This window comes from Trachurus japonicus, chromosome 3, assembly GCF_045865225.1.
Source record: "Trachurus japonicus isolate A0001 chromosome 3, Traja_1.0".
NCBI lineage: Eukaryota > Metazoa > Chordata > Actinopteri > Carangiformes > Carangidae > Trachurus > Trachurus japonicus.
Window position 1 is genome coordinate 31,693,963 of NC_140909.1, and position 19,266 is coordinate 31,713,228.

Consider the following 19,266-nt stretch of genomic DNA (forward strand, 5'->3'; position numbering starts at 1 on the left):
GCATGAATGTCACTCAAATCAATGAGAGATAGTAATTATTTGATCTGGCACTGCAGGCATCTATTTAACCATCTCTAATGAGGAGCTGAATCATCCTGTTCACTGGTGTCGAAACTTGCCAATTAGCCCTAATGAGAAGCAGCATGTGACACAATTCAGCATAGGGCCTCCAAGAATAATTGTTTTGAAATTCTCCAAGTGAAATCACAAGATGAACCGACCTGGACACGATCTTTACTGCCACTAGATGTCGCACCAGCATCTCCCCGGTATGTATTCAACTCTCTCTGTCAGCAGAGGCACTACTGACAGAGGCCACAGTAACAACCCAACCACAGACCGCGGTGAAAGTAGTTTTAGGTTGGATATTCGATGGACAATCGCTCCTGACCTGGCGGCGACTTCTTCTGTTCCAACCAGTGTTGGCTGTTCGTTCACGGTCTGCTCACTCTCCAACACCTCACTCTTTTAACTACGGCAATGTCATTTATTAGGGGCCATCAACAAATGACCATTGAAATAACTGATCCAACCAGTGCTATTATCTTCCATACAGACATATTTCTATAATAATATATTTCCAATATATATAGTTTATCTTACTACTCTAGTTAAATCAGACATACCACTTTGTGTGGTATTTAGTGCTCCCTCTATTTTATATCAATAATTTTGTAGAAGAAATGGCATTATTTTCCAAATAGCTTTCAGGTCATGCGACCTATTGGCTCAAAATCAATTTATGACCATTGTGCCACACTTGCTGTGTGAGACCCAACTCTTTTTATTGCATTTTAACATTCCTCATATTTCTTAAATTAATTTTTAATACATTTTATAATGTAAATTTGAGCATTTTAGCTCAATAGCTTCCAGGTCATGTGACCTACTGACCCCAAACCAGTACAGGGCCATGATAGTTCTACCAAAGACAGTATCTTTGGTTCTACTACACCTCTTTTTATTGCATCTGCAAAAGGATAGTTAATACATGAGACTTGCTTAAATTAGTTTTTTTATTTAAAAAAATATATAGAAACAGGACCACTGGTGTAAACATACAGTAACATGGAACAGTGTAGATACTCACACTTCAATGCAACCCTGCTCAACTTCAGCTGGACTGGAAACCAAGAAAAAGAAAAACCACACATCACAGCAGCACTTTACCCTCAAACACATCATAACTGTACACACTGATTTCAACTGTTATCAAAGGAATTATCAATTACTTATGCTGACACTGGGTTCTCAGTGTTTTTTTTTTTTAATCCGTGAACTAATAATTGTTTTAAAGGAAATAAAATAAAAGCAATAGCTGTTAGTACTTCAGTGTACAGTATGAAGGGTACTGTAGCTGGCCAAGTATTTGAAAGGAACACGAAAGCTGAAAACTCTGCACATACACATTGAAATGAAACTCAAACCTTCCTCTGCGTTACTCCGACTGCAGGAAGTCTGTGTGGTTGATTGTTGTTTAGAAGAAAACAACTAAACACCTTGTTTTAATCAACAACGGGGCAGACTGGGGCTCACGCTGAACACCTTCGGTCACAACTGTTTTTCTGCCTAAGGAAAGACGAGCAAGACCCAGTCCTGTGCCAACACAATTTAAGTGCAGGTCAATAAGGAATGCAACCCCAACCTGTCTCAGAGCACAACCCTAAAATTTAATGGATTACTGCAAACAAATAGAACAAAACATTGACATCGGACATCCAACAGTCACTGATAGTTATAGAAACTTAAGTATCAAAATAAAGTTTGGTTTGATACTGAATATACATTTGTATTCTCAACTGGTATGCACATTAAAGACAAATCCACCAAGTCAACAGTGACTGAATAAATCTTGACTGCATCCTGCCGCCAAAATCTGTACCGTGGCAAAACAGTATGTGATGACAATTGTAAAGGACAGGATGTTAGTTTGTTCATCTGACTTTTGCTTCCCTTGTGGTGACTTGCGGTAATCTAAATGAACTGAAATGCGGGACAGTGAGATTGAATACTGTATCTTGGGGTATAAAAATAAGAAAATAGGGACAAATAATTATATCAGTATAACACAATATGTTCTATGATATTAAGGTGGCATTTTTAGCTGCCTTTGTTTTAACTCTTTAATTGTTTCACCCTCTGGCAGAGGAGCTTTTTGCCAGTTTATGCATGATGGCACACGCTCAACGCACTTTATTACAATGTTTGTTGTCTATAAATTTTTGTAAAACTGTAAAACTAAAGAGAAAGGTTGAAAATGAAGTCATTTTAGTAGAAGATTTGTGTTTTTTTGCAGATTTAAGGACTATGTTTTCCTTCTGTGGTGATTTATCACAATAACATAAAACCTGTGTTATGACATTAAAGTCATGTGGGAACTGTGTAATAACAAGTAATGCTCTTAGTATGTTATGTTTCTCAAGTCTAGTCGATGTTCAGCTGCAAAACAGATTGGTCCCGCCACAGTCGTGGATTCCTTCAGTAGCTCCATTCAGTAAATGCCACTCATCGATGCTCCGACTGGGATCACAGTAGGCAAATCACAGTCTGTCTTCTCTATGAAGAAGCATCCTCCAGCTGCTCGTCCTGAAACGGGTAGCTGAGTGCAGGAGGAAAGCCCTGACTCCGAGGCTGCTCGTCGAACAACATCAAATCCTCCACATCTTTCCCTTTATATCGCCGTCTACAGATCTTTACTGTCACTTTTCGCCCCTGAAAGACCTTCAGGGCTTCTTTGGAGGCCATAGCTCTGGCAGCAGCCTCATCCCGGCCGTATCCTGTACCCATGTAGACAGTCTGACAGCGAATTTCACACACATGGCCTTCTTTCTGTGTGCGGCCCGCAGGGAGGCCTGTGATGTCTTTCAGTGGCACGAACACGCAGGTCAGGGTCTCTTTACATGACTCTACACAGCTACGAAGTATTTCGAAATGGTCCAGGTTGGGACCGAAGCCCCCTGCCGACACCAGCTTCCATGCCACTGCCTTGTAGAGGCGGTTGAAGAAGGGCTGGTGCTCTGCCGGAGCCTGTGGAGGAGGTCCTGCTTTCTGACTCACCGGCCGTGTCGCTGTCCTCCCCCCAGGTCGACTGTCAGCCTCATTAGGCCCACATTTGGCTCTTTTCACACAGCCGTCAGCATCGCCCTCTGCAAATGATGACACAACAGGAAGGAAAGCGTTGACTACAGAGTTTTAATGAGGAAACAGAATGCAGCTTCACGTGTGGGTGTGTAAAGAAAAAAAAAACTGCTTGTAGGTAATTACACAGACATCCAAGAGCACTGAAACATGTTGGTGGTCCATAACAAGCTAGAGAAAGTTTGTGGGAGTATTTCAGACCATCCAACTTATTCATATTTCTAAGCAAATATCCTATCTTATCCTGTGTCTTATAAAGGCTATTCAAGGTAACAAAACAAACAAAAAATGCTGATGTTTTTCCTTCAACTGGCTCATTACATTTCCTATACATGAATGGCAAAAAGATCCTGTGTGAGGCAAATCATTCATTATAACGTGTCCAATAAGTGGCATGAAAAGCAAGTGGTAGCCCCCAATAATACAGTGATATAATAACTGTGTATGTATGGTTGTTGTGGTCAAGATTCATCACCCTTTGTGCACTGTTAAATATTATAAAAACATAAAAGTAGGGACAAACTAAAAACTTAAAAAAAAAAAAAACTTGCTAGTGCAAACATTGTGCGTCAATACAACCCAGTTAATATTAGTTTCTCAAACGGTGTCTACATGATCTGTTTATGCCTAACTTGAAAAGATATAAGCCAGACAGTAGTCTGCTTCACTGAAACTGAGCATTACCTGTTGTGGCACTCCGCTTTCCTTTGGCCATAGCTATTTCCTTCGTTGTTTTGCGAACAGGTGCGTCCTCGACAACTATCCCTTCACCCATGTCCTTGATCTTGTCCATCACAGGCTGTGGATAGCTGAGGGATGAAGACAACAAAGACAAGTCACTCCTCATCATCTGCCGCCCAGATGTGTATAGCTTCCTGAACTTCTGCTTTGTCCGTGCGTCTTACCTGCAACCTAGGAAAACGTGATTGGCCCAGACCATCGACAGAGACAGCAGCCTGTCCAGACTGCTGCTGGGGACTCCTGGCTCCACCGTCGGGAAAGCCTCCAAGTTTCTCATGATGAACTCCCGACGGGCGACCCACTGTTTGTTGCTTTCACAGTAGACCCTGAGAGTTTCGACCCACTGGGCCAGCTCTGGGTTCTGGCCCAGGTACTCTGAAACTATGTCCTCTCCGCTCCTCTCCCCCGCCATCCCTGCAATAACAAACACTGGATATAAGAGGCATTGTAACGCCGCACTTGCTGTCTAATTGTATGTTTCCCAAATGAGCACAGCCAGAATTAACGAAGCCCAACACATCTACAGAAGACTGGATATCGATATGAACCCACTACTCAGCGCGTTAGAGTGCATACAGCTGTGTTTTGTTGCCTAGTTTTAGCCTAGTTGAGCTAACAAGTAAATGTTTCCCAGAGACAACCTGACTTTAGCAATTAACTAACGACTAGTAACGTTAAAGTTAAAAAAGGCCAGCTCAAACAGAGGCAACGCTAACAATAACATCTTTCTATCAAGCTTGTTATTGATAATAACGTGAGTGCCAGTCTATATGAAATAACAATAATCTAGTAACATACCAAGCTTGCTCTGTTGCGAGGTGTTGCTAGCCTAGCTACATGACCGATTGATGACGCAGGAGAGACTTTTTCCCGCTGCGGACTACATTTCCCAGAAGCGCCTCGCATACCACCGATCACCCCGCTAACTCAGGCTTAGTTTACAAAGCTCGTTTAAGCCTAAAGCAACTATGAGTACGTTACTATCACTTTTTGCTGTGATGTATAATCAAATATATATGATAATAGCCGCTTTATGTCAAATGACAGTGTCAAAACGAAGCGAACTCTAAGAAAAGAAAGCACAAACCGTCAGGTAGCGTTAGCCATAGCAACCATCACCCGCGCATATCCCGTGATGCTTCGGGTCGTGACGTCTGTAGCCTGCGACAGCTCAGGCGGCAGTTTGTTTTGGTGTGTGAATGAGAAAGTGGATTTTTGTATTTTGAATCAATTCAGACTGAATTAAAATGATTCACGAGCTGTTGCTGGCGTTAAGCGGATACCCGGGGACTATTTTCACTGCGAACAAACGGACAGGTTTGCAGGTGAGTCCGAAAAGATCTTGATGCAGCAACGTTTCTGTATCAACAGTGGGATGCTAACGTTAATATGTGCTGCACTAATTATCTAAACATAATATTACGTGCAATAAGAATTATTCGCAATGTTGGGACACACTAACTCACTATATTTACAGTTCAAATTAATGAAATTTAAAAACGAATCTATTCTAATTGGAGGCTGCAGTTTGTGGTGTTTGCACTCTGGTGTTTCTATTATTCTGTGCATTCACAATACACTTTGTATATTAGAAACACAAAGATTCTTCTCACATACACGCCACATTGTTTCACCTACAGGTGTCACAGGACCTGCCCTTCCTTCACCCCAGTGAGACCAGTGTCCTCAACCGCATCTGTAAACTGGGCTCCGATTACATACGCTTTACAGAGTTCATAGAACAACACACCGGCCATGTGCATCAGCAAGTAAGTACAGCTCTGTATGATGACTGTCGCACACAATGTGAAGATGTAGTGTCAACTTCTTAAAAAAACAATGTGTATTGGCTCAGCTTTATTCTTTCTGCAGATCTTGTCATAAGTAAACTCTCCAGTACATCACATTTACAGTATAAGTCACATTATAAACCATCCTATTGCTTTGAATAACTTAATTTAAATCAATTTCAACCATGTGAAATTGTGACTTTATGTGGAACTGTTGGTTAGAACAATCCATAAAAAAGGACATAATGTTTTCACATACTGTAATGCAAGTTATTTGTTGTGCAGGAACATCATACAAACCAGCCCAACCAGACAGGACTTCATGGAATTTACTTGCGAGCTTTCTGCACGGGGCTGGACTCTATGCTGCAACCGTACAGACAGACCCTGCTGGACCTCGAACAAGAGGTGAATTGATGACACAGCCATCAATAATGAATGGTGAAGCATGTGAGAAGAAGCTAACTCATTTTGTGTACGTGTTTCAGTTCCTAGGAGATCCACACCTTACAATATCCCATGTGAATTATAAGCTTGATCAGGTAAGGCAGTGTTCAAAATGCTGAAGGATATAATATTCATAGTCTCAGTTGACGATCTTTCTACAGTTAAACATTTCCGTTTGTCTTAAGATGTTATTTTCTGTTCTCTCAAGTTCCAGTTGTTGTTTCCCTCTGTGATGGTGGTGGTGGAAACGATAAGATCACAGAAGGTAAGTTGTTCATCACTTTAAAAAATAACTGTATGTATATGTTTTTGGGTGGAGCTCATTAATTCCTCAGTGTATTTTATTCAAACTAAATGATTCCAAAGACTGACTGAAACATACCTGCAACCTAAAAGGTTACATGGAGACTGGAAAGCTAGATGGACTACTTTAAAGAAACAGCTCGGGGACGGGACCTGACAGGTGTGTGTTCTCTGTTGTGTGTGTGTGCTGCTTTAGATCCATGGCTGTCAGATCCTGGAGACAGTGTACAAGCACAGCTGTGGGGGGCTTCCTCCTGTACGCATGGCCTTAGAAAAGTAAGTCAGAGCTACTGTGATGTGTAACTGATGCACTGATATCCAACGACCCTGTTTTACTATATGGGATTTTTATCTATTTATTGTTTACAGTTATGATGCAGTTTTTCATTTAACCTGCACTGCCATGAGACATGGGTGCACATGCTTTGCTTTAATTTTCTAACCTGAGAGTTGATTTCTATTTTACCTTGAACACACATACTCAGATTGTCATCTAACTTGTTTTTAGACACTTTTTACTTCTTTTAAAGGGACAACGAGGAGTTTTGGAAAAGCGAAGCGTTTTCACACTACATTTATGAGCCTCCGCGCGCACCGTAGAATTCTTCGACCAGCGCAAGACGGACTCATGTTTTCATTCATCAAGAATTAAAGTCAGAGGTTCAAAGAGGTTCAGTTACCGTCGTAGTTCCGACCATAAACAGCGATTCGGGTGCGTTATTCTAATGACTTGCCACGAAACCGAAAGTAAGGAAACGCTGGTTGGCTCAACCAGCATTTCCACCACCACTAATAATAACAAAATAACGATAGAGACAAAACGATATATTTATCGAAAATGGGCCCATTAACAAGTGTGGGTAGCGGAGATTCATCCACATTAACGCCAGACTTTTTTATAACCAAATACAAACTCCTCTTTGTCCCTTTTAGCATATTTTCACTTGAAATAAGTAGAGAAATCTGATAGTGGAGCAAGTGTTTCTTCCTTATTACGAGCACAAAAAACTTGCTTTCCCTGGCAGATTTTTCTACTTATTTCAAGTGAAAATGTGTTTGAAACAAGTGAAAATGATCTAAAAACAAGTTAATTTTTAGGTGATGAGTCTTATTTTAAGTGGAAAGAGATTAGTTTTGACTAGAAATTAGACATTTTGACAAGAAATAAGATAAATATTATTGTAAAGATTTTTTGCAGTGTAAGGTAGCTGAACTAGACACGTCAACAGTGTGTTCTATATTTCCTTAACGTTTCTGTGTTGTTGCTTTTCCAACGTCCTGCAGGATTCTCGCCGTGTGCCACGGTGTGATGTACAAACAGCTGGCAGCTTGGATGTTACACGGACTGCTGCTGGACCAAAGTGAGGAGTTTTTCGTGAAGCAGGGACCCAGCGCTGGAGGAGCTGCTGCCAACCAGGAGGAGGAGGAGGAAGACCTGGGACTGGGGGGCCTGAGCGGGAAACAGCTCAGAGAACTACAGGACCTGGTGAGAACTCCAGCCTGACCCACAGGCCACATCCACACTAGATAAGAACCTCTGAGCACATTGTCCCGCTGTGTCGTTGTGCAGAGGCTGATCGAGGAGGAGAACATGCTGGCCCCGTCCCTGCAGCAGTTCTCCCTGCGAACGGAGATGCTGCCGTCTTACATCCCCATCCGAGTGGCTGAGAAGATCCTCTTTGTGGGGGAATCTGTCCAGATGTTTGAAAACCACAACCACAGCCCATCACGAGCTGGTATTCTTCTGTGAATCTGAGCAAAATCTTATAGTTACATCGTATCTTTGTGTAGCTAAAACAGTTCAACGTGTTAATTGTTTGTTTCAGGCTCCATACTGAAACACCAGGAGGACATGTTTGCTGCTGAGCTGCACAAACTCAAACAACAGCCTCTTTTCAGCCTGGTGGACTTTGAAAACCTCATCGACCGCATCAGGAGCACAGTGGCAGAGGTGAGCTCATGTACTACTGCATATGTTTTCCTTTATTTAATCAAATTCTACATAAACCAACACATTCAGTGTGACAAAGTGATCCACACATTCTCCATCACTTGCAGCACCTCTGGACTTTGATGGTGGAGGAGTCAGATCTGCTGGAACAGCTCAAGGTTTGTACTCATCATCACACTTGATTCAGGATCATGAATCAGAGCAAAGTGAACAGTGTTGTTGACTTTTGCATTTCCCCTCCAGATCATTAAAGATTTCTACTTGCTGGGTCGTGGGGAGCTCTATCAGGTCTTTATTGACCTCGCGCAGCACATGCTGAAGACGCCGCCGACAGCCGTCACTGAGCACGGTAAATATCCATATATCTGACTAAAACAGTTTCTCTCCATCTTTTAATCTTGAGTGATTTTGCACAAAACTCTGGGGTATTTTTTTTTGTTACAGCAGCAACTTGATGTGTTGATCCAGTGTTACACCATGAAACATGTAGTGAAATATAAAAATAACAAGCTCTCATGTTTGCCATGACTCTCGTTCCCCAGTGTGTTGGCCTGTGGCAGCACGGTGCAGGTTGGAGAGTTCACAACCTATAAATATGAATCTACTCGGTAAAATGGAACAAACAAAGGCTTGTGTGTTTACTTTGTGTACATGTTGTCAGATGCCATTTAAATACAGCTCTGCACCGAAACGGTTGCATTAGCAATGTGAGCCACCACCCATGTCTTATCTAATCTGATCAGATAAAAGACAACATGCCAAAGGAAACTTTATCAGTTTGATTTAGCTGCAAAACAATGCTCCTTTTCTCAAAGGACATAACATCTAGTATGGTAACAAAATAATCTATTGTCATTATTTGTTTGTCTGTAAAAACCCAGCTCTGATGTTGTTAGTTATGCTTCACCAGCGGTGGCTGTGGAGGGGAGCACGCAGCAGCTGAACGGAGCTGGATTCTTTAGTTCTGTTCTTGCTCTGTTGAGCTGTGGTGGGAATCCCTAACATCAAAGTGTGCATGTGTGTTTACATGACTTCCTGCTTTATCTCACATGCAGTCAGTGGAAACTACAGATTATAACTAAATAAATTCACAATTATAATCAGGACTCATCATTGAAACTCTTATGTGTTAATGTCATGTTTGCATTTGTTAAAATGTTTTATTAATGTGCATTGTCCCTGATTACTAAACCTTTAAATAAATAAATGTGAGTGTCATGTGATTCCTGCTCCCCAGATGTGAACGTGGCCTTTCAGCAGGCGGCTCATAAGGTTCTACTGGACGACGACAACCTCCTGCCTCTGCTGCACCTCACTGTGGACTACCAGGGCAAAGACAGCAAAGGTCAGCAGCTGCTCCCTTTGGTTTGGTGTTTAGCGCCGTCTAGTGGTTCATCATCATCATCATCATCACTGTGAATGATTTTACCAACCTGCCCCTTTTTACTTAGTGACTGAATGATGTCACACACACCTTCAGTCTTCCAGCGAGTTCTTAAGTGAATCATTTAAGTTGTTCATCAAACAAGAACCCAGAACATTATCGAATTCAAGCTTTTGCCGCTTTTGTCTCTTCTGTGATTGTCAAGTCAAATATCTTTGTTTTGGGGCTGACAAAAAACTAAAACATTTTTTTTGTTTTTAACAATTCATCGATCAAAAGATAAATAATTCAGCTATAGGAAATTAAAAGTCAGAAATAACAACTATGTGCAGACGTTTTATATCATACTCTTGCAGCTACTGTGCCCATGAGGATTTTGTGTATGTTCCCAGTGAACCCACACTGGGAGATGACTGTCTGACTCATGTGGTGGGGTTCAGTGACGCACAGCTCATCCTCATTATCTATGTGAATATGACTGATTCAGTTATTATCCAAGAGCAGCTATAAGAAACTTTATCCTAAGACCCTTTCATTTTGTCTCTTTATGATATTGAATTGCAGCTCAAAGTCCTTTTACTTAAATCTTTTAACAGTCTTATTAGACACTGAAATACTAATAAATATAAGTGGTTGCAAATGGTAGTAATCAATAAAAGCAATAAAACATAAAATCATGGGGAAAGAGATCAATAGAAGAAAAAGGGGAAATAATAAATCAACCAGTGAAATAATCAACGGAAAGTTAATTAAAGCTGCTTCTTAAAAATGTCCACTGATGTTGATGGGGGAGCATGTTCCAGGTTCTCGGTGTGTGATTTGTTGGTTTTTATCTCTGCTCTTTCAGAGGGGTCGGGCACCAGAGACGGAGCCACCCCCCCACAAGACACCTCCCCCCGGGAGATCCCTCCCACAGGCTGGGCGGCCCTCGGCCTCACCTACAAGGTCCAGTGGCCGCTGCACATCCTCTTCACCCCCGCCGTCCTGGAGAAGTGCGTAGTCCTCTGGTTCCCTCCCGTTGTTTCTAGTTGTGTGTGTGTTTGCGGTGAGAGCGGCCGGTGAGGTGACCCCCTCTCCCTGTGTGCTCAGGTACAACGTGGTGTTCAGGTACCTGCTGAGCGTGCGGCGGGTGCAGTCTCAGCTGCAGCACTGCTGGGCTCTACAGATGCAGAGGAAACACCTCAAGTCCAGTCAGACGGACGCTGTCAAGTGGAGGCTGCGCAACCACATGGCGTTCCTGATCGACAACCTGCAGTACTACTTACAGGTGACCACAGAGGGAGGGGCCGCACGTATACACAAGTATCTACTGTACAACACTACAGTCGCTTTTTAAAAAGAGTTTCAGATCAAGTTTGCACCTTGTATTATATTGTTTTTATTTGTCTAAAAAATATATATATATATTTCTTGGGCTTTTTGCCTTTAGGCTTTATGCACAGCTCCACTACTTCCTGAATTAAGCCAGCTCCTTTATTTCCTGTCTCTTTGTTTCCTGTGTCTGACCTTCCAACAATGGTCAGACACACCTGGATTAATCAGTTTGTCCAATAATGTAAGACAGGAAATAAAGGAGCTGGCTTAATTCAGGAAGTAGTGGAGCTGTGCATAAAGCCCATTGATGGGACAATAGAGATAGACAGGAAAAGGGCACACTGAGGGATTTGAACCCAAAGGACTATAGCATCTGTATATGGGGTGCCTGCTCAACCCAGTGATCTATACAACGCCCCCTCGTACTACATCATTTAAAAACTAAAGCTTAATATTGTGTAGTTATCATAACACTTAACCGTTATTGATGATATACACATCATTGTTTCTACATTGACACTAATTAGTCCAGATGTTAAAGGGATAGTTCACCCAAAATTCAAATTTCACTCATTAGCTACTCACCCTCATGTCAACTAAGAGCTGTGAGAATTTTCAGAGTCCTCCGTTCCTTCTCTGAGTTATGGGAGGATCCGCGCAGCAGTATTTGTCCATATAATGGTTGTCAATGGATACCAACTGTCTTCGTCCAAAAAGACACACCAAAAAACATCCAAATACCTCCATAGTGCTCGTCTGTAATGTCCCTCTTGTATTGAAGCCCCGACATGAGAAATTGTTCCGAAAAGTTGTTGTTGTTTGTAGCGGAAGCTCCCAGTGTCTCGGTTCACTGCTCTTCCGTGCAAATCTCGCGTGATTTGCACTGACCGGCGGAACAATTTCTCATGTCGGGGCTTCAATACCAGAGGGACATTACAGACAAGCAGTATGGAGGTATTTGGATGTTTTTTGGACGAAGAAAGTTGGTATCCATTGACAACCATTATATGGACAAATACTGCTGTGCGGACCCCCCGTAACTCAGAGAAGGCACGGAGGACTCTGAAAATTCTCACAGCTCTTACTGTGCGTTCACACCGAAAGCGATTAAATCGCCTGTAGTCGTTCTGGCCGCTCCTATCGCGTCGCTTGCCAGCTCTAGCAGGCCCTTGCACCAAGCGACCAAAGGGGCGGGACTTTCAAGCTGTGCTGCAGATGTGTCCATTCAGGCTCTCTCAATTTCTCCGGCTGTGAGAATCCGCGCTGTCGCCGCGGTTGCGCCGCTGCTCATTTGCATAAAGTTCAATCTCTCCCAACTTTCATCGCTCGCGTCGCGTCGCTCCCATCGCGTCGCTCGTGTCGCTCCCGCCGCCGGTCGCTCCTCGTCGCTCCTCGTCGCTCCTCATCGCCAGCGTACATTGAAAATGAATGGCAGCTGGTCGCCGCGGTCGCTTTTGGTGTGAACGCACAGTTAGTCGACATGAGGGTGAGTAGATAATGAGTGAAATTTTAATTATGGGTGAACTATCCCTTTAATATGCGTGATGTGTCTTTATGGCTCATTGTCAGGCTCCTGTATGATATATAGTTTATACATCTGGCCCAAAGTATGACTAAACATCATTTGTGTGTCTTCAGGTGGACGTCCTGGAGTCTCAGTTCTCTCAGCTGCTCCAGCTGATCAACTCCACCAGAGACTTCGAGAGCATCCGACTGGCCCACGACCATTTCCTCAGCAACCTACTCGCTCAGTCCTTCATCCTCCTGAAGCCGGTGCGAATCCCCGAGCCACATCCGAGCTGGACCGATACGAATCCACCCTCTCATTTCTGACCCAGACTGTGCTGAACTCTCCACAGGTGTTCCACTGTCTGAACGAGATCCTGGAGCTGTGCCACAACTTCTGCTCACTGGTCAGTCAGACCGTGGCGGGTCTCGATGAGAGGGGGACGGCTCAGCTGGACATCCTGGTCAAGGTAATTACCTCCCACCTTATGTTTATAATATTGGAACATGGAAGAAATCTGTTTTGTGATATGGTACGGTTTGATTTCAGGGCTTTAGACGGCAGTCATCCTTACTGTTCAAAATCCTCTCGAGCGTGAGGAACCACCAGATAAACTCTGACCTGGCCCAGCTGTTACTGCGACTGGACTACAACAAGTACTACACACAGGCTGGAGGCACCCTGGGCAGGTAGGATTGTCAAGTCTCATAGTGTCGAAGTGCAGAAAATTGAACATAATACGCTAATTTCTTAACTTAAATTTTTTGTCTTTTCAGTGTCTAAGTGCAGAGAGGATGAAGGTGTGGAGATAAGTCCAAACTCTCCTCTGCAAACGGAAGAAAATATATTGTACATAGCTCCAGCAGTCTTGTCCTTGTCTGTTATAATTATCTTAAGAAAGGTTGAGTTCATCCAAAGTTATAAGATCACATTTTCACACTCTGGGCTTGTGGAATTGCACAGTGCAAATAGTTTCTGTTTCATGTGTTAAGATGATTAAACATCTGACACTTGTTTTGTCACCTCAGTGCAGAGGCTGAGAGCAGCTGGAATTAGATCAGAGACAGTGACCTTTCACTGGGAACACAAGTCACTGAGGTTTTCTTCCCCATCTGGAAACATCACTGTTTAATCTGGTTCTAGTGACGTCTGCTCACAGTGAGGTCTGTGGATTATCAAAGTCTGGCTTTATTAAGATAGACTATATTCCTAAATCAAATTTATTTAAACTTTTGTGACAAACTCAAGCTGCTGTCGAATTATGAAAACATCATGTGGAGTGGGACAAACACTATCTGCAACTTAAGATCCCATTAAGCCTGAGGGGACATCTTTTTGTAGTTTGGATGACCTGACCTTTGACCCCATGCTTCGTGTATAAACTGTAAATACTCAAACCATGATGCATGCACCATTTTCTGTTGAGAAAATAAAGTGAAATGCATTAAAATGAAACCAGGGTCACAATTTATTATCCCATAAAAACAGACAGGATAAAGTTATATACAGCAGAGGCATGCAACTGAACTGATGCTCAACATTTAACATGGTCGAAGGCATTTTGCACACGTGGAGTCGGATTAAGACGAGTAGTCGTGGCGATACTGAGGCTTGCTGTGGAAATCCAGGCGCTCCCCACTGATGACGCTCTGGATGAGCCACTCGGGAGACACCAGCGGGACTTCCTGTGACGTCACACTTTTCTCTACCAATGGTGGACAGGCATGGTCTGTCACCACAACGTCATACTTGCCAGTGGGAATGTCTGTGGACGGAGGGAAACACAACAAAGTTACAGGGTGAACATGACTAGTGACGGTGCTGAAGATCTGGGCGCCGCGTCGTGGTTCCTGTACCTGAGCCATCTTTGTCTCCCTGGAAGTGTCGGACGGATAAACCTCCACCAAGAGTGATCAGCTGGGCCCAGAGCTCCACCGGCTTCTCAAACACCAGGAGGACTCGCAGGGCTTTGAACGGGCTGCTACGGGGGTGCCTGAGAGCAGGGGGGGACACACATTTACATTTCTGATTCTTCATTTTTCATGCAAGCAAAGTGAAACGCTCCACATCATTCAGCTTCTCATTAATCAATAATGTAATAAGAAACTGAATCTTAAGCTATCTGAATGCTGGTCTTACACACAACACTACATATGTGAGTGATGACACAAAATTATGACATTTAGATACAATGCTCTACACAAAGTGAACTGAGTATTTCAAGTGATGAATGAGTTACATCTGAGGTGGTCCACAATAACATTACAACCGCGCAGCCTCTTTCATTTGGCCGAATGAGAATGACATCACTTTCTGTTGGGAGCACCTGATCCAGATCTCATTAGGGAGTGTTGCTCTTTGAGAAAAGAAGCCACAGTGAATCTTGTGTCGAAGCCTCATGTCTCTCCAATGCTTGTTCATTTTTTGAAGCTTCAGGTTGGGCACCTGCTTGTTTCCCGATTTAAACATAAACACAAAAACGCCTACGGCAGCCTGCAGGGTCAGTCTGACTGCCAGCTCAGCAGGGTGAAATGCAGGGGTGACGTTCTTATTTATCAATTTATTTTCAGAGGCGATGAAGCTCTCAGGACAGCTGTGTTGTTTGCCATTAGTCGATCCTCATAACAAAGAAAACGATGAATCATTTCAGTCATTTTTTTAAGCAAAACCAATGAGAAAATATCAAATATTCAGTGTTGAGATTCTCCTCTTTTGCTTCTCACCATTTATCATTTAAAACGGACCTAGATGACACTATCTCCTGACATTTAACTCCACACTCTAATAATGAAACAACCTTAGTTGAAGCTTTATGACACAACATCCGTGTCCACTCACTCCTCCAACAACACCTGAACAGTTGCTCAAGTTTGCTTCATGTCCATCAGTTATATTACTGTTTTATTATATATTATATCTATTAACACAGAGTAATTCTTTTGTTGTTGTTGTTGTTGTGTCACCTAAAATTAACAAGATGTGTTACTCCTTCGGTTTTTATGAGATTGCGAGGTAACTGTGGTAAAAAATTGTTTTGAATATGGATTGTTCAGAATATGGATCTGATCCAGGTCGTTCATTGTCATGAGAGGTAAAACAGTGGGGACAGATCCATCCTGTGGAAAAACAACGTGAGGTGAAACGTCATCGTACCACTCCACAATGGCCTCTTCCGGCCCCACGCCTGCAGGCAGCAGGTAGTTCCTGTAGTTGAGCAGCTTGTTGTCTTTGCAGCAGTCTCGCACCCAAAAATGTGACACGCACGGCACGCCACTGGCCAAACACAGCAGGTACTTCCTGGTGCGGCAGTGCTGGTCCGCAATCAGCAGGCTCTGGTACACCGCCTTACACTGAGGAGGACACAAACGCAGAAGAGGAGGAACATAAGGTGTGCACCACCAGTATGTAGGGAGTAATTCATATGATAAACACATTAGTGGCTGAAATTATCATAAACTCAGTCGCGGCTTTAGACATCTGGGGGCCTGTTTCAATATTTCATATAAGGCTCTACCCTGTTAAACATAAAATTATTTGCCAGCTATGTGCCCATGTGTCGCTGATGCTTTAAACCCTCAAGGGACGCAGTAAACGCACTATCCATGCATCCCAGGTACGCACAAAATAAAATCAAATCACTATCAGGGCAAGAAACTAGGACTTAGCAGAAAAAACGAGGACTGAAGTTGGTTTCCATCAAAAAGCAAAATCATTATGTACATTTTCAGACATGAACAGGAATCTTAACACAATCAAAAACTACAGGCTTTAACAATATTCTGAATTTAAATTGGCAACAAAAGTAATGAGAGCAAAGTGCTCCGTGTTATTTCAGCACCACGACCACGGACAAGGAAAGGACGAGACATGCGGACAGACGTCTACAGGCGCTGATCCTGTCGGTGCTGCGGTGCTGGAGCAGCCACTGGAGGCAGACAGACAGCTGTCTCCTCCATTATTAAAATCTGTAAATAAGCTGCGAATAATATCACATTTTAGTTGTGATCTCGCTGTGTTTTATTTCTCTGTTAAGTTAGGACTATGATACGCGCATCAGTGGTTGTAGAGCGGATCAGGGGTCGAGTGTGTGACCGCACGGTGGACAGAGCTGTTTGTGTGTGTGTGGTGGATGTAGGCCTGTGTGTGTGTGTATGTTAAGGTGAAACGAATTATTGTATTGTCTTTTACTTGTTGGCTGGCAGCTGGGTGCCCCCCTGGTGGCTGGGGCCCATTTCAATTGAAACGGTTGAAACATAGGTAAGGCTGCCTATGCATAAACTTACTCAACAAATATCAGAAGACACAGTGTAACACTGTTGTACTTGTGTATGTGTCGTTGTTTTTGTTAAAACTAAAGCAGAAAAGGGAACTTTGTTTTTGACATCTCCACAAACAGACACCAGACAGATGTGGAAAAAGGTTCTTGAGCTCTAAACCAATACAAAGTGTTACTCCTGTTGAACCTAGAATATGTTGATCACATATACACACTGAAGATTTTCAGCAGGTTTGAAGAAATGGAAACTCATTTACTTGCTCTTGTTACATAAAAATAAACATGTTACTGCAATGAAATGAAAGCATACTCGGGAATCTCAACCGAGCAGGTAGAAGAACAAATGATCTGACATCAGCTCCAAACTTTCAGACTCATTTACACGTGTAGTACTTTTCAACCATTTCTACAGTCTGTGTGGCACCAACCTGTTCTTCATTGTAGTCAGGCAGGATGAAGCCTCCACCTGCCAGCAGCTGGGACTCTGTGTAAGCTTTGTTGTAAGGACCTGTCTCCACGTAGTCTGACGAGGGGGAAAAGAGACAAGGTTCACATTTGGGCCACACGCTGCTGCAACACGATGTAAACAGAGTGTGACACACTGCAGTAGAGTCGCCGGCTGCCTCACCGTCCTCGTCCTCGGAGGTGAGCTTGTTGGTGAGGCGGTCCACCTCCGATGAGGTCGTCAGCATGAAGGCGAAGCCCATGAAGAGAGAGGCGTTCTGGGGCAGCGGGCCGTGAGTCTCCGCCACGTCGCACGGCTGCCCAGGGAGATCTGTGCCGCTCCCGGAGGTGTTACACACACCGGGGCGCTGAGCTGAGGATGGACACACACACATAAGGTATAGATGACAGGAACAATAGGAAACAGATCAATTAAAGGATGAGTTCATCCAAATTACAGCCAAAACCTATTTTCTCATTTAAAGCTTAAAGGGATAGTTCACCCAAAATTCAAATTTCACTCATTATCTACTCACCCTCATGTTGACTAAGGGCTGTTAGAATTTAGAAAGTTAGAAAGTCCTCCGTGCCTTCTCTGAGTTACGGGAGGGTCCGCGCAGCAGTATTTGTCCATATAATGGTTGTCAATGGATACCTTTCTTCGTCCAAAAAGACACACCAAAAAACATCCAAATACCTCCATACTGCTCGTCTGTAATGTCCCTCTTGTATTGAAGCCCCGACATGAGAAATTGTTCCACCGGTCAGTGCAAATCACGCAAGATTTGCACTGACACAGGAAGAGCAGTGAACCGAGAAACTGGGAGCTTCCGCTACAAACAAGCTTAAAATATAGACTTATTAAATTTTTTTCGGAACAATTTCTCATGTCGGGGCTTCAATACAAGAGGGACATTACAGACGAGCACTATGGAGGTATTTGGATGTTTTTTGGTGTGTCTTTTTGGACGAAGAAAGTTGGTATCCATTGACAACCATTATATGGACAAATACTGCTGCGCGGACCCTCCCGTAACTCAGAGAAGGGACGGAGGACTCTGAAAATTCTCACAGCTCTTAGTCGACATAAGGGTGAGTAGATAATGAGTGAAATTTGAATTTTGGGTGAACTATCCCTTTAATTAAACCATGTGGATGATCAAAGCACAACAAAACTTAAACTTTAAAGGTTTTGCTGTTTGTTTGTTTGTTTAGTATTTCCTGTTTCTTTTTAACAATAAAACCAGATATGTAAATGTGTAAATCTGAAGTGCACAAAAACAAAAACTTAAAGCAAAAACACCCATGAAAACACCCCACAGCTTCCCTCCACCTGTGGACCAACACCGTGCTCGACATTAATTACCCATCAGTCTCAGCAGCAGGTGGCAAACAGCAGCAGAGGGGGGTCATGGATCACATGGAGGTCAACAGGTCTCAGTACAAACATCACACATCAATGATTCCACATAAAACATCTTAAATCATGTCACACTGATTTAATTTTCTTGTAATTGAATCAAGGCAAAAAAAGAGTGTAAAAACCTATCATGACATTTGATATTAAAAAAAGAGTTAAAAATTTAAAAAAGAAATGTTTTCTAAAAATCCAGTTAAAAATCACCCTTCCATCGTTTCACCGACAAACAACAGGGCGAATAAAAACTTTAAAAACCACGAGGTCAAGCTCTGTTCATATTTAAAAATCTAAAACTACTGTGGCGATGCCGTCTCTGTACCGGCTCTGGCGGCTCCTGCACCCCTGCGGCCTCTCTTGGCCGGCGTCCTGTGGTCCTCAGACGTCATCAGCTTTCTCTTCCCGGAGGGGCCGGGGGTGCGGGGGCTGCTGGAGGAGCTGCGGTTGGGGGTGTTCTGACCTCCAGGGGTCACTCTGCGCCTCCTCTTCCCCTCCACCAGGTTATCTGAGGAAAACCAACAACCACGTGTTACCCCAGGACCCTCGTGTAAAAC

At 43.2% G+C, this 19,266-nt stretch overlaps 3 protein-coding genes across 14 annotated transcripts in view; 1 reads left to right on the plus strand and 2 right to left on the minus strand.

Annotated features, from left to right (window-relative positions):
* Positions 1-998: 998 nt before the first annotated feature.
* Positions 999-4,832, minus strand: cdkn2aip (CDKN2A interacting protein). 2 transcript variants are annotated; one of them, XM_085770212.1, is made up of 4 exons: positions 4,678-4,832; positions 4,044-4,293; positions 3,823-3,947; positions 999-3,146 (listed from the first exon to the last, which is right to left on the minus strand). In XM_085770212.1, exons 2-4 carry the CDS (start codon positions 4,289-4,291, stop codon positions 2,557-2,559), a joined length of 963 nt encoding a protein of 320 aa, XP_085626338.1. In that variant the 5' UTR covers positions 4,292-4,293; positions 4,678-4,832; the 3' UTR covers positions 999-2,556. The 2 variants fall into 2 exon arrangements, with proteins under 2 accessions (XP_085626338.1, XP_085626326.1); XM_085770200.1 differs by lacking the exon at positions 4,678-4,832 and adding an exon at positions 4,432-4,526.
* A 173-nt stretch (positions 4,833-5,005) lies between these two features.
* tubgcp4 (tubulin gamma complex component 4) lies at positions 5,006-14,030 on the plus strand. Its single transcript, XM_085770325.1, has 18 exons — positions 5,006-5,204; positions 5,520-5,648; positions 5,955-6,077; positions 6,158-6,211; positions 6,325-6,381; positions 6,616-6,695; positions 7,704-7,905; positions 7,990-8,155; positions 8,246-8,370; positions 8,478-8,528; positions 8,614-8,719; positions 9,608-9,715; positions 10,602-10,746; positions 10,844-11,021; positions 12,707-12,841; positions 12,928-13,044; positions 13,125-13,264; positions 13,352-14,030. Exons 1-18 carry the CDS (start codon positions 5,127-5,129, stop codon positions 13,356-13,358), a joined length of 2,001 nt encoding a protein of 666 aa, XP_085626451.1. The 5' UTR covers positions 5,006-5,126; the 3' UTR covers positions 13,359-14,030.
* tp53bp1 (tumor protein p53 binding protein, 1) overlaps positions 14,020-19,266 on the minus strand; it is a 33,235-nt gene continuing 27,988 nt past the window's right edge. For all 11 annotated transcript variants that reach the window (XM_085770312.1, XM_085770241.1, XM_085770261.1 and 8 more), the window contains 6 exons: positions 19,035-19,217; positions 17,480-17,668; positions 17,280-17,374; positions 15,729-15,925; positions 14,432-14,568; positions 14,020-14,340 (listed from right to left, as the gene is read on the minus strand). In XM_085770312.1, coding sequence (XP_085626438.1) covers positions 14,156-14,340; positions 14,432-14,568; positions 15,729-15,925; positions 17,280-17,374; positions 17,480-17,668; positions 19,035-19,217 — 986 coding nt within the window. In that variant the 3' untranslated portion in view covers positions 14,020-14,155. The remainder of the gene's footprint in view (positions 14,341-14,431; positions 14,569-15,728; positions 15,926-17,279; positions 17,375-17,479; positions 17,669-19,034; positions 19,218-19,266) is intronic.